Below are 13,918 nucleotides of genomic sequence, written 5' to 3'. Positions count from 1 at the left end.
AGCAGCAGAAGACTACAATAGATTACAACAGACAGATGTTCTGGAGAAGCAAGATAAAGCTCACTTCCTTTTTGTTCCAAGTTAAATTGTTCAATAGTATGTAACTGCGTAACTCTTAAATTGAATATTTTCTATATTTGAAATTGAAATTTTCACAAAACAACATATTTTCTTTATTTAATATAATTTTTTTCCTCAAAATTTTCATGCAGCATGTTGGGATTCTTTGACAGTACACCTTTTCAGGAACCTCCTCATGCCATCTTAACCAGAGTTCCATGCGCTTGTAACAAGCTCAGCGTGCCAGCACTGTGCTGGTATCTATGCCTGTCCATAGAGATGGACTGAGGACATGCTGGGCATGCGCCATTCCCTTTACTTCTTCTTTTTGGAGAGAGCATTCAGCCAGGAGAAGGAGAAGATCATACGGCTGGGCTGACTGGCTGGGGCTGGTTTGGGTTGGTTTTCTGCCTGTGTTGGACTGCCAGATCCTCTCTAGGAGAAAAAAAGCAAAATATATGCAGACAAGGACAATGCCAGCTAACCCCCAACACCAGCTTCGCAACACATGAGCCAATACTGTTGCGATGATACACAGCAGGTGGAAACAATGCAATCCTTCATCATGCAGGATCTTATGACGACATACAATTTACTGAGACCAGAGACAACAGAGTGCAGCTCTGTATTATCATGTTTAATATTGTCCTGGATAATATAGAACCAATATGCATATTGCTCTTGAATTTGATGCTTGTAAATATACACCCTCCTCTGACCTCTCTCATTAACAATGCGTTTTTGTTGCTCACTGGATGTTTTTTGTTTTTCGCACCATTCTCTGCAAAGACCATTGTAGAGATCAGCAGTTTCTGAGATACTCAAACCACCCTGTCTGGCACCAACAATTATTCCACAGTCAAAGTCACTTCGATCACATTTCTTCCCCATTCTGACGTTTGGCCTGAAAAACAGTTGAACCTCTAGACTACGTCTGCACGCTTCATTGAATTGAGTTGCTGCCACATAATTGGCAGATTAAATATTTAAATTAATAAGCTGGTGTACAGGTCTACCTAGTAAAGTGGTCAGTGAGTGTACATTCCCTGTGGAAAAGATGATAAAGCAGCATTACTTACATTGAGCAAGGACAAATGAACAAATGGATCCCAATGCTATCAAAGAGGAAAATTTCTCACCTCAAAGAAATATGCTTATTATACAAACTCAGCCTTTGAGAACAGCCCACAAACTAGCATCTGGCTATATCTGTCTATGAATTCGGGGCAAATGCAATATGTAGGGGTCATTGCAGCAGACCTAGATTTATACCAGCGTTATCCACTTGCCATCTCCACTAGTTTACTAAAGTTGGACAACGGGTGGGACTGGACCCATGCCACAGACATGCACTAGCACTGCCCATCTCGCTACCTGCCTTTTCCCGTCTACATGTCCAGCCACAAGGGGGGCGTGGGGCTGGGGTCAAAGGGCGTGTCAATGCTCTGCTCCATCACTCTCCCATCCTGGGTTCCCACTGCAGGGACCAGATCCTAAAAGAGGAGGGAGGGAACAGACATTGACAAAGCTGAACTGTATGTGCTACGTTTCCCCCCTCCGTTCTCTCTCTTTCCACACTCTCTCCTTCCTGTTTCTCTCGCTTATCCAGCCACACCTCTATCCATTCCATGAACTCTTGTGTGAAAGCCAGGCTATGACCCAATGGCATTCTCCGCCTAATCATTTCTTAATCTTTCATTCTGTTTCACTCCCCTGCTCCTATCCTCCCTAGGCTTCTGTTACCCTGCTTTGCTATCCATTGCTGAGTTTGACCTTTTTGCTTCATTTTTCTTTCTCCAATGCAGTCCAACTAAGACTGGCTGACAAAAGACTCCAGTTTTGAGGTGGGAGATGCATGACTGGACAACAGTGCCCATGATATCAGTTACAGTATTATTAACCAGGTATAGTACAGCAAGCTCTTAATGGTGCACCAATCCACACCCACTTCGCTTGCACCACTGCAAAAAAGCAGCAGAAATCTGGACCAAGTTTATCTCAAGCTGAAGTTAAAACTCATCAAAGTCAAAAGTAAATTTGAACATGATAATTTAAGAAAATTTTTAAAATGTGTTGAGAATTTGAGCACAGATTGTAATGCCTTTGACATGGCTGCTTAGCAAATTATTTAATTGTCACCCAGCACAATGAGAATTTAGAGATTTATTGTCATTTGCAGTGGCATTCTGCCACATTTTAACTTCATACTGTGCATTTCAGTGACAGATTAATTAAGTGGTCAAATGAACCCCCATGGTCTTGGTTTGCCTCTGGTTTGTGATCGTGCTGACCCTAAATGTCTTCCTTCAAGTCTGTGAAAGCTTCACCCATGGGCTGAAGTATGAAGTGTTGGGCAACACTGTGCATTCTGGAAGAGAACAATGAGTGTCTACACTCCCCTAAAATGGCTGCAGTGATTGCTGCATCAACACAGCAGTAAATGGTAAAACGGACATTCCAAATTAGAGAGAAAATTAATGGCGAATTAAAAATGTTTTTTTTTTTTTATGGACAAATGTGTTGTCACTTGCTCACCTGAAAAAAAAAAAGAAGTATTTTAAGACCTTTAGATCAGTTTGGGAATGAAGTTTAAAAAGAATGCTATTATTATTTCCATGAGGCAGAAAAATATGGGTGTGCATTTGTTTGAATTGATATGTGCCATCCCACCCACCTGGCCCACTTCCTCCCACAATACCTTGATTGAGTTATGGTCCATTAGGCCCGCCTTGCTATGTACAAGTGATGCACTGAATATGACCCCAGACCCGTTGAAGGATGATCACCAAAGCCAGGATGTAAAAGATGAGGCTGACAGCCTATGGAGAGATGGAGGCAATGGAAAAACATGGCAGGCCGAAGCTGACAGCAGTAAAAAGGGCGAGGGAAGGACCTCTTATAGGTGTCTGACCAGGACTGAATGCACGATAGTCCCTTATACCTGATATCATTCATCCCCTGTATTACATTATTAACCACAACAGTGATTGTAAATTGGTTTCCAATTGGAGTATTTGATTATTTTTTAAATGTTTAATTTTAAAACTCTTTTCTTTAGGAGAATAGGGCACACAAGACACCTTAAAGAGGTCCTTCCTTTTGCTGCAACAGAGACTGAAGAAAGGATGACTGAGACAAGGCAATGATGGCCATGATGCAGGAGTGACTTCATGGTGGCATTGGACAGGGGAGCGAGGTTGAGCCGTATCTTGGCCAGAATAGACTGACCTGTGGGGGTGTTGTAGTCATACTGCCCCTGTTGACAGAGCTCTCCCCCAGCCCACAGCTCTGATCTGCTGCCAGGGACACAAACTCCCCACTTATTAACTGTCCACTTGGGTCCTCAGGGGCCGCAGGCACAAGGCTGCTCCCCGTCCATGGGGGCTGGGGCTGGGAGTCTCTGGTCAGCTGCGGTTCACTGTCTGAGCCCTCTACAGGCTCACAGCACACAGCCAGGCTGGGGCTAACCACCTGCCAGCTGTTGGATTTGTACCAGGTTGGGTAGAGCTTGGTGTCTTCACTGGCCTCAGCCAGCAAGCCCTGGATCTCCAAGTCCCCTGCATCATGCTCATCGTGCCACAGCTCCAGCGCGTCCTTGTGGGGAGATAATTCACAAGAGGACGGCAAAGAATCATACGACACAGATGACACTGTGTTTGCGGTCTATTTCTCATCGGTCTCACAGATAAGGGAGACCCACGTTAAACCTTCCAGCATACCATTTTTTAAACACAAAAGCTGCAAGCATTCTGAAAAAAAATTAAAAAAGTAATTGATGAATTAAGTTAAGACATGGAAAATGTGTTACAACTTTCTACTGTTTTGCCTATGAAGCAAAAAGCATGAGAAAACAATTTTGCAGAGGTTTCCGGAAGTGGTATTGATGGAGTAGTGTGCAGTTCTAGCCTAAAAGAAAGTGAGCAGGCAGGGTGCAAAGCTGTCTATACCTGCTGAAGGCTTAGCCCCTCATGTTTGTCGTACTGAAGCTCTTTCTTAGGGTCTGCACATCCCTCTGCCTGACCTCGAATGTCCTCTGATTCCCCTGGGAGGACAGTGGCCACACAGCCGTCCCCCTTTGGGTCCAGCACTGGCTCTGTCTCGGGCTCACTCTCTGGAACGGGTTCTGCCTCCTGGTCGGGTTCCGGCTCTGGGACGGGTTCTGCCTCCTGCTCGGGTTCTGGCTCTGGCTCTTCCTCTACTTCCTCCTCAGCTGGGGGAGTAGATCAGGGCATCACTGCCACTGCCTAGCTTTCTGCATGGCTTTGGCTCCAGACACCAGTTACTGATCTGGGAACTGATCTAATCCTAATTAAAACAAATATGTGAGCAATACAGTAGAGTAAAAAGATTCAGGGTCAGTGTTTTGGGCCAGATTCTGCCAATAGTTTTACAATAAATACATGTCCAATGCTTACTAAACAAGTAATACAACTAGAATAGTAAATATAAAATTGGAACAAAGAGTTATCTGCCCTAAACAGAAGTGCATGTGTACAGCATTCAATCTGTACTTGTCAGCGCTTTAAATACAACAAGCAAGTCCATCCAATGTGTGGTAATCAGTACATTTATACGTCAGAGCTAATAGTCTGTCACTGAGGAGCATGCCAGCCATTAAACTCATCAAGTGTTTTAGATTCTCATGCGCTTATATTAATTATGGTCTTCACCCACTCTTAACAAAGTCCAACTGGTACAGCACCCTCTCCTCTGCATTGAAGTCTACTTTGTAATGGTCCATGTTCTCAAAGGCTGGCTCTAGGGCCTCCACTGTGGAAGAGCTGGTGGCCTCTGTCAAACTGTGGGAGGGAGGAATGACCGTGACAGGATAGAGGGAGAAGCCCTTAAAGCAATATACATATATAAATATAAGTTATGTGCAGTGCAGGTTTAGGTAATTCTGGAGAGAGAAGCCACTTACTTCTCGATGAGTGCTCTTGCATTCTAAAGTAATGGGAAAAAAAACAACCACATTGAATAATTACAGTTACTGTAAACATACTTATGTTTGCAGTTGTGGTATGGAATTCCCACTTGTTGATAAAGTTGATAACTCTAGCTAATGAAAAAAAATGACTAAAATATTTAAAATATTTATTGATACAAAACGGTTTGCTTTCTCCCTGATAACCAGGTGATTCACCAAGGGATAATTTCTGAGCCTTGAGGCAGGCTGGTTGGAGGGGTGAGGCCGTTCCGATGAGAGTACCTGTAAAAAGGTGGCCATTTCAGGCTCCTCCATAGTGTGCAAGGCTGTCCCCACCAGTTTGGAGTTGGCCTCCACGTGCTCCCCATAGGCTCGCACCAGGGAGCGGGTGTGCCCCGTCTTCTCCTCCTGCTCATAAGTGATGCGCTGCAGCATGATCTTCCTGCGTTCCTCCAGGATGCTGTACATGCGGTCAAACTTCTCACACAGGATCTGCTTCTGGCTCTTGCAGTTGTCCTTGAGACACAATAGTGTAGACATTTGACATTTTGCTTATCAGCACCATTACTGTAGGCAAGGCAGGGCATGGTCACCTCACTGGTAATACTGCTTGACAGTTTTGGTAACATAATAAGGCCCATTATTTTTCACCTATGAATCAGCATTACAATTCTGATGATGTGCATACATGAGAATGAAACATGATATTTACATATATGCATTGTGGGTACCCCTAGGGGGAGGGGACACTAAAAAGAGGTATGTGGAGGATAAAATATAGGTGGCATTTAGTGGTATTCTCTGTGGTAGGCAAACATCACTCACATTGTCATGAAACTGCACTATAGAGTTTAGAGTAGCTGCTTTAAAAGCATTCTTAAGTTTTTCTGTAAACACACCTCAATGTTTTTGCAGGTCTCCTCCAATGCATTAATAAATCCTTGGATGTAGTCATTTACAGCAACCAGAGCATTAATCCCCTCACTGAGTTCCACCTGTTGAAAGAATATGCTGATAATTTGGTTGGAACCAGACAAGCACTGGCTCTGACTCAGGAGAAATCGAATTCAGAGAAATGATAACTGGGAAAATGAAGACACGCAAGCCGATTCATTGATGATTCATTTTACTCAAAACACCACACAGCTCTAAAACTCAATGCAATAAATCATCGTGTGCCATCTAAGGATACTGTCATCTGCTTCCATGCACAGCTTACCCAGTTTATAATGTCCTCTTACATGGCACCCTTGAACCTACTATAACTTAGCACCACTATAAAAGGCTGTATAAAATAAATTAGGTCCGGTGAATACGAAGCAACCACATGACATGAAACACCCAATACCACATTTCACCACAGGCACAATGCCATTTTCAAATTTACAGCATCCTTCTACTGCCACTGCTGGTGTGCATGGCCCAAAAGCTCAGTTTTGCTCAGTTGTGCCCAAGTGGACAGTTAATAAGTGGGGAGTTTGTGTCCCTGGCAGCAGATGAGAGCTGTGGGCTGGGGGAGAGCTCTGTCAACAAGGCAGACTCCATGCAATACCCCGGATCAGTTTCAGGGTGTAACATCTGGGTTGGGCAAACAGATTCAGAATTTATTTCTGAGGCCAGAAGGTACCAGGACGACTCACCTTTTGCTGCTGGTACACATCATGCAGAGGTGCCACCTGGCAGGTGCTGTGTGCCCCAAATACTTTACAGAGGGAGCATGTGGGTATTTGGCAGGTCATGCAGTAGATGTTGACCTTCTCGTCCTCATGCTCCTCACAGGTGGGCTGGCCTGTGGGCTTGGCTGGTGGCCTGGAGCTGAAGCCACAAGGCATTGTGGGAAGCAGAAGGTGGTCAATTTCAATTCCTTTGCTAGCTTTAAATCAACATTTTCCTTTATCTATGGTCTTTAATGGTTTATGTGCATGTTTACATAAACTGATTTACCTAGGTAAAACTTTCCCTGATTTATATTTTATGTTGCTTATTTCTCTGGTTTACGGAACATTGTTAAATGTCTTTTCCCCATGTCTCAACATTTTCATTCTTCATCCAACTGCTGAGTCCTCATTGAGAGGCTCCCTTGAAAATGGAGAAGTTTCTGTATTAAAGAGAAAAGACTTCTCAACATTTTCCCAGCAGTCTGGAGGTCATAAAGCACTGTGAAGACCCACTCCCAGCCCCCAGGGTCTCTGCATTAACCTGTCTTCAATCAGCAGGCATACAGATGACTATACAACCTGTATATTATGTGGTACATAAGACCTACAGGTAGCCTACCTGGAAGATTCTTGCTTGTAGATATCGATAATGTTCTCTACTAGGAGGTTTCGCTGTAGCCCGTAGACTCCATGCCGGTCCAGCACCACCTCATGTCGGCAGGATGGGCACCGAAAGCGACCCCCAGCACCAACCATGTTACCCCGTGCCTGGAACAAAGATGGCTACATTTCTCACTCATCAAGCAGTTCTCTCAATTATAGTGAACAGAGCAATGTCTACATAGGTGAAACACTTTATTTTGTGTTGGCTGCTCCTGTAACACAAATCGCACAGACAACTGCTGGATGACGAACATCTCAGTTATTCCATGAACTACGTCACACCCCGGGTAGCGTACCTTTAAGCTCAGTCAGCTCACCCCCCACTGAAAAGCAGAGGCCTCCTCTCCCAGAAGGTGTTTATAAATACAGAAAAACGGGTGGGTTTCCGTAAACAAGTGTGGGCCTCAGCGGTGTGGCTTACAGATGGACACTGACAGAAAAGCCACAGTTGCTCTACCTTCTCTCAGGGGAGAGATCAAGCAGAGAAAAAGAGAGGGGCCTGAAATAGTCTGTGCTGAAATAGAGTTCAGCTGCTCTGGTCAGACGTAGGTCTGGACCCTCACAGGCCTTAGCCACACAGGCAGCCAGGGATACAGATGTCTGCAGCAGAAACAGGATGAAAGTAGGAGTGACTGTTCATCTTTCAGAAGTGTGTGCACACAATCGCAGAACTACTCAACAATATGGACTTGGGTGCAGCAACCTTGGCCTACTTGAAGTCTATATTCCTCTATCCTCGGCCACTCCTGTCTCCATTCTGCAATGTACAATCCTTCTGCTCCAACCCTCGCTCCTCAGAGAGCTCACAGCAGAGTTAGGAGACTGTACTGGGAGGGTGTCAGCGTTTCTGAGGAAGGGTGAGCTGAGCAGGTGAAAGATGAAACGTATGAGATGGCTATTTGATTTCTCAGTATGGTATACAATTGAATGGTATATGGTAGTTTCATATAATATATATAGCAGACAATTTCCCACATGGAAACAGCAACCGAAATAGCAAGTGACACTGGGCCTGGTTGAAATGTTGTTAGTCCTGCAGTCAATAAAACTGCTCATGGGAGCATTGTGTCCCAATGTGAGAGGGACATTTCTCTTTCCATGACCAATAATTACTTGCCCAATACCAATGCTGGCTTTGAAAGTAATCTCCAGTTTCTGCTCAAGGGACTGTAAATTAAAACAGGGGAACAGGGGAGGGCCAGGCCAGTGGCCCTAGAAACTAATACCATGATGATGGAAGTTTACGCAAAAAACAACAACAAAAAAACAAAACAGAGGGAATCATTGAAGCTCATTCAGCTGTAGATAACCTATGATAACAAAAGTTTCTCAAAAGCCTCAACATTGGAACATTGGCTCCATTCTCCATTGTCTCTTCCATGTGAACACAAATGTTTCATCAACAACAAACAACAAATCCACTGTAAATATTTAGCTATGCGCATGTGCCTGAACTGTGTCCCAATATAGCCAATGTAATCCACACACCTGTTTGGGATTCTAGTGCGGAGAAATCAGCATGAAGGACAGTTAAAATGGCCCCTTTTTCCCCTTGGGATGAATATAATCCCCCGGATCTACGGCCATGCACCAGCAACAATGTGGCACAGGGAGATATTCCTCTTCTCTTTTAAAAAAGAAAGCAGACAGTCCTCTCTCCTTTTGCATGTTATTTATCCAGACAGGGGAAAAGCAGAGATGGTAAAAGAGAGGAGGGATCATAGTACAGAAACTGCCATGGTGAGGGAATCAAACCCCGAACCACATGAGAGATTAGAACATGGTTTGAGTCATCCACGCTTCAGACTGCACCACACATCTCACCTCCTCCCCTTGAAGGGAAAAGCACACTAGATTTGAAGAAACACACACTTCACCAATAATTTAAAAAGCGGGTCCAGGTTATCTATTATTCAAGATAAGATAATATTATTGGCTAATGATACCAATCTAGGAAGTTAAATGGTTCAAGATGTAGATGACACATATTGAGTTGAGTGACGTAGAACTGTAGCTGAAAGGCCAAGGCCACAATGATGAACCTTCCCAATGACAATTCAAATACTAGATACACAAGACAATCATCAGACAGGAAATACAAACAAGTGCCCACTGTGAAGGTAACTGCAGGAATGATTTGAATGAGTTGAGACAAACACAAAAGCATACAAATAAAGGAAAGGAAGGGCAGGTCATCGAGATCCTCACCTGGAAGAGGTCATTGGCACACTTGCGGCAGAGGTTGTGCTGACAGGGCAGGATGACCACAGGCTTCGTGAACACCTCCAGACAGATGGGACATATCAGCTGGCGCTCCAGTGTGCCCAGAGCCTGGTCCCGATGAAAGGAGCCCAGCTCCAGAGGCAGAGACATGTCCAGCCGATGGTGGGAAAACCGCAGCGAACAATAGTGCTGTCTGTGGAGTGTGTGTGTGTGCACACGCAAGCGACGTGTCCTGCGAGAGCAGCCCGTCAGGACCAGAGAGAATGCCTCGGCTCAGGTAGAGCGCCAGATCCCTTGTTGGGAACGCCCATTGGTCCAGGGGGCCAAGTTTGCCGTAACAAGTGTGGGGTAGAGTCAAGTTACTGGCAGGCTCCCAGGGGCTGCCCCGGCTAGGCCATATTAAGAGGCGGGTGGAATGCTGGTGCTCTTTCTCAGGTTACTTGTCCTCATTATCATTCATGCCTTTAGGGAAGGTGACTATGTCAGCTCTTGGTCCAGCTGGACCATCAAAAGCCACAGTACGCATGCGCTGGGCAAACACGCACAGACATGTAACAAACAGACCAACACTTAACATTCACCTCTAAGCTGTGGATGAAAGCTAAATAATACAGCACCATTTGTCATCCATTCATCCTAGGAGATGAAACATGAAACATGAAACCGTTAATATAATAAAACTCTATTCTATTCTATTCTATTCTATTCTATATAATATGTGCAAATGTGTATGATAAGCATAAAATAACAAAATATGACCAATGTTATTATCATACTGTAGAACCTGCACAGCTAGACCAATGAGGGAATAGCTGGAGGTGAAGGGACGACGTGTTCTTTCCTGGCGGTTGAATGAAAGATTTTAATTATCAAACTCCGCACACGAACAGCGCACAATTATGTTTAGGAATATACTGGGTCTGTTGCCACGGGTCGGATATGGATTGACCTGCCCCATATCCCGCTTACAACTGGCCTGAAACAGATCAGTAATATTCCTAATATTCTCCGTTCGTAAACGGGGCTGTTTTGAAAGCTTAGTGGTTACTCTCGTTCCACTCGTTGATCTGACTCCATTTAAGATATAATTTAGAAATTTGGGTTTGTAACTTACGCAGACCTCGGGAGTGATTACACTCGACTCGTACCTGCGCCACCATTACTCAATATATGCTCCCGGGATTAGCATTACTGCTGAAATCTCAGTTCGGTGGAGAACTCAGAGGCTGAGGGTCCAATCAACACAATACATGCAAACCTGCCATGATATTTGCGAGCCCAGGTCGGCGTAGCATTGTCTGGGCTCCTTAGAGCTAATTTGGTAGGAACCGGCGTAACGCCCATGGGTTCCCTTCGCACCAGATTACAAGAGCCTTGCGTCGCCCGACCCTTTAAGGGACAGAAATTGCTGGCCTCACAACTTAGAACTATCACAGGTGTACCGCCCCGCCGATCGGTCGGTCTTTTGGCCACCATTTCCCCCTGAGTATTTCAGTTGTAATTTAGGCTGAAAAGGTACAAGATGAATTAGAGTCATGGAGATCACGCAAGTTACAAACAAAATAGTTTATTCGCAGACAGGTAGGTTATTAGCGTAGAATATCAGTCAATTACAATTAGACAAATGAAAGATAAATAGAATAGAGTGAAATCTTACCCAGCCTGCTTTCGCTACACACATATACAAAGTATGCACAGTGTGGGAAATCGAGTGCGATCTTCCACTGCTACACATACATACATAAATACATACCCAAGACATGTTGTGTGGGAAGTCGAATACGATCTTCCCGATACTTACATACACGCATACCTACATAAGACATGTTGTGTGGGAAGTCGAATACGATCTTCCACTGCTACACATACATACATACATACCCAAGACATGTTGTGTGGGAAGTCGAATACGATCTTCCCCGATTGGTCTGTCTCCCTTGCTTTTATGCCAAATCACACGTTTGAAACCAGGCGGCAGTGCCATAAATCAACCTGGAGGGGTGGTCAAATCTGGAATTTAGACCCCCACCGTTGGGGGTTGTTGAGTAGGGAAAATGAGATGATTACCAGGAGAGGACGTGTAGGTTTTCCCTTGAGTTATTGAAACTATGGTTAATTAAAATCCATTTGATATGAAATGTATCTCATCTGATTCGTTGACTTTACTGGATCACATCCATACCAAACAGATTATCCTAATGTTTTGTTATGGTGCAGTTATCATGAAACTTCCCTCCTGATTATCCATTTTACATGCAATTCCTGTTACCATTACATAAGACTTAATGCAATAATACAAGGATCACATGGGCAATGTTTTCAAGGTGTTACCGGGTCTATTTACCATCTAAACAACAGTTTTGAGGTTTTCATTCAAGAGAGTAGTCCCTGGGGTAATGACAGCAGTGCCCAAAGGAGGGCACTGTGGTACTGCCCGGAGTCTTTCCCCCTGGAAGTGACCAGGTGTGGGGTCATAAGATGTTAGGCACATTCCTTTCCCGGGAGTTTTAATGGCCCACATGGCCTAATTGCCCGGGAACCGCTCATCCACCCACCATATATCTCTCCTTTATCATCTTGGCGTCACTGGTGTGGAACTCCTCAAAAGGAACTACAAACAGTATTGTCCTTTGTCCCTTTTGACACCCACCAGAACCCCCACCTCACAAATGGCAGAGTCAACCCCCAGCTCACAGGCTCTTCACAGATGGCGGCCCTTCCTGCTACAGGCCGCCCCATCATATCTATGAATGCTGTAGTTGGGAGTTTTCATGATAACTGCATTATGCTGTAAATATGTCTTTGTGCCTCTCATGGTAATATACCTTTTGGATAAACCTGATTTGGGTGAATGAAAGGAAAGGAGACATCCCAGACTGTTTGGTTTCTTCTCATTATCTCCGAAATCCAGGCCTTAGTTCTAAAAAGTGAGTCACCCATCTATAATTTACAGCCAGGCCCACCCGGCAGGGGGCTAAAACACCTGGCTTCTACAGAGCTTTTGTCCAGTTTCCCCTCGGCTCCTGACTGGTTGTGATATCAAAAGGTAGACTGTTACAAAAACTAGACCATTACACCAGTCGCACTGAACCAATCAGAATAACACCAAACATCACTATATTCTGACCTGGGATTATCATGAAACATCTTTATACCATCTCCAATATTCCTGTTCTGGAATGTGAGAAAATCCTTCTCTAGCTCTCCCCCACAGGCATGTGTGCCAATGGTGGGGGCTAACAATGTAGGAGGGGGGGAAGTCAGCAAGCTGACCAGCGCATGAGACCAAATGTTCCTTATGACCGGCTTACAGATTCCCCCCTATGGCCCCGAGGGACAAACAACACAGTTCCAAGGGGTCACTGTGAAAGCCGTGGCTGTACATGTAATTCCCTGCGGATGCTTGGGGTCTCAATCCCGACAGTGTTGGCACCTGCAGGGGGCTGAGCACCGAAACAGCAGGGCTAGAAGATTTTAGGGAGTGGAATGAGGCTGGTGATGACGGACTCTCAGAACACCCAGTCCCACCAGTCCCACCATATGTAGGCATCCTGGGCAGAGCCGGTAGAGGAGCTGGCCCTGGATGACCCGTTGCACCAGGTCCATTAGGTCAGTCAGAGACCACGCACACTGTCCAGAAATAGTGTCCTTCCACCACAGAGAGACGTCCACCTCCAGCGGAATTTTCCTCAGAACGCAGATCTGACCCATTACGAAGTCCTCAATCACTTCCAGTCAATCAAGTGACGCGCTGGAAAGGTCAGACCTTCATGCGTGAAGGAGCTCATCTCGCTGATGACGTACTACTGTGGGTGAGACACCTGGACGATCTCAGCATGGCCAGACAAAAACTGAACACCAATACATTTGGCACAAAATGGGAAAATATTGTTAGACATATAATAATGACAAGATGTTTCATGACAACCAGTGCGAGTGGTGAATATGGTCTTCATGTCCCTTATAGAGATATGCACCAATACGGTGATCTAATTTAAATACCTGATTCTTCACTACTACGCAGGTTGAGCGTATGGTAGTGGAATTTAGATCGACCTGTTTTAGGTGAATCAAAGGAAAAGAAACCAAGAATCCAATATAGACAGTACAACTATTTATAGTAAACATACAAACAATACATAGACACATTAATGAAGTGGATAAAGAATATTTATCTTTGTTCTGACACAATCCACCTATGCCAGCCTAAGGCCTCAATGAATTCCCTTACGACATGACTAGGGTTCTTGTGCAGACAAAAGTCCAGAATATCTTGCTGGCAGCAGCAAACCAACCCTTGGCATATGTTCTGCAGGCTAAGACACGCTCGATGGTATGGGTCTGATGGACAAGTGAACAGCTAATAGAATGGAGCGCCTGCGCTTCA

At 44.8% G+C, this 13,918-nt stretch overlaps 1 protein-coding gene across 2 annotated transcripts; it reads right to left on the bottom strand.

The window, feature by feature from the left end:
- Positions 1-190: 190 nt before the first annotated feature.
- trim101 (tripartite motif containing 101) lies at positions 191-9,701 on the bottom strand. Of its 2 annotated transcripts, none has more exons than XM_061258071.1 (10): positions 9,517-9,701; positions 7,265-7,428; positions 6,628-6,802; positions 5,887-5,982; positions 5,270-5,503; positions 4,982-5,004; positions 4,735-4,859; positions 4,008-4,270; positions 2,759-2,879; positions 191-495 (listed from the first exon to the last, which is right to left on the bottom strand). In XM_061258071.1, exons 1-9 carry the CDS (start codon positions 9,679-9,681, stop codon positions 2,793-2,795), a joined length of 1,332 nt encoding a protein of 443 aa, XP_061114055.1. In that variant the 5' UTR covers positions 9,682-9,701; the 3' UTR covers positions 191-495; positions 2,759-2,792. The 2 variants fall into 2 exon arrangements, with proteins under 2 accessions (XP_061114055.1, XP_061114056.1); XM_061258072.1 differs by lacking the exon at positions 191-495 and adding an exon at positions 1,351-1,553.
- Between the last annotated feature and the right edge of the window lie 4,217 nt (positions 9,702-13,918).

The sequence above is a fragment of the Conger conger genome, chromosome 10 (genome assembly GCF_963514075.1).
Source record: "Conger conger chromosome 10, fConCon1.1, whole genome shotgun sequence".
NCBI lineage: Eukaryota > Metazoa > Chordata > Actinopteri > Anguilliformes > Congridae > Conger > Conger conger.
Note: the sequence above shows the minus strand (reverse complement) of the source record. Positions and strands in the feature narration are given on the sequence as shown.

Excerpts from the sequence above, each read along its gene's own strand:
- trim101 (XM_061258071.1), bottom strand. The coding sequence starts at position 9,681 with ATGTCTCTGCCTCTGGAGCTGGGCTCCTTTCATCGGGACCAGGCTCTG. Across the intron at positions 5,504-5,886 it reads AGACCTGCAAAAACATTGAG|GACAACTGCAAGAGCCAGAA; the intron begins GTGTGTTTACAG and ends TTGTGTCTCAAG. Across the intron at positions 4,271-4,734 it reads CCAGTTGGACTTTGTTAAGA|CTGAGGAGGAAGTAGAGGAA; the intron begins GTGGGTGAAGAC and ends CTACTCCCCCAG.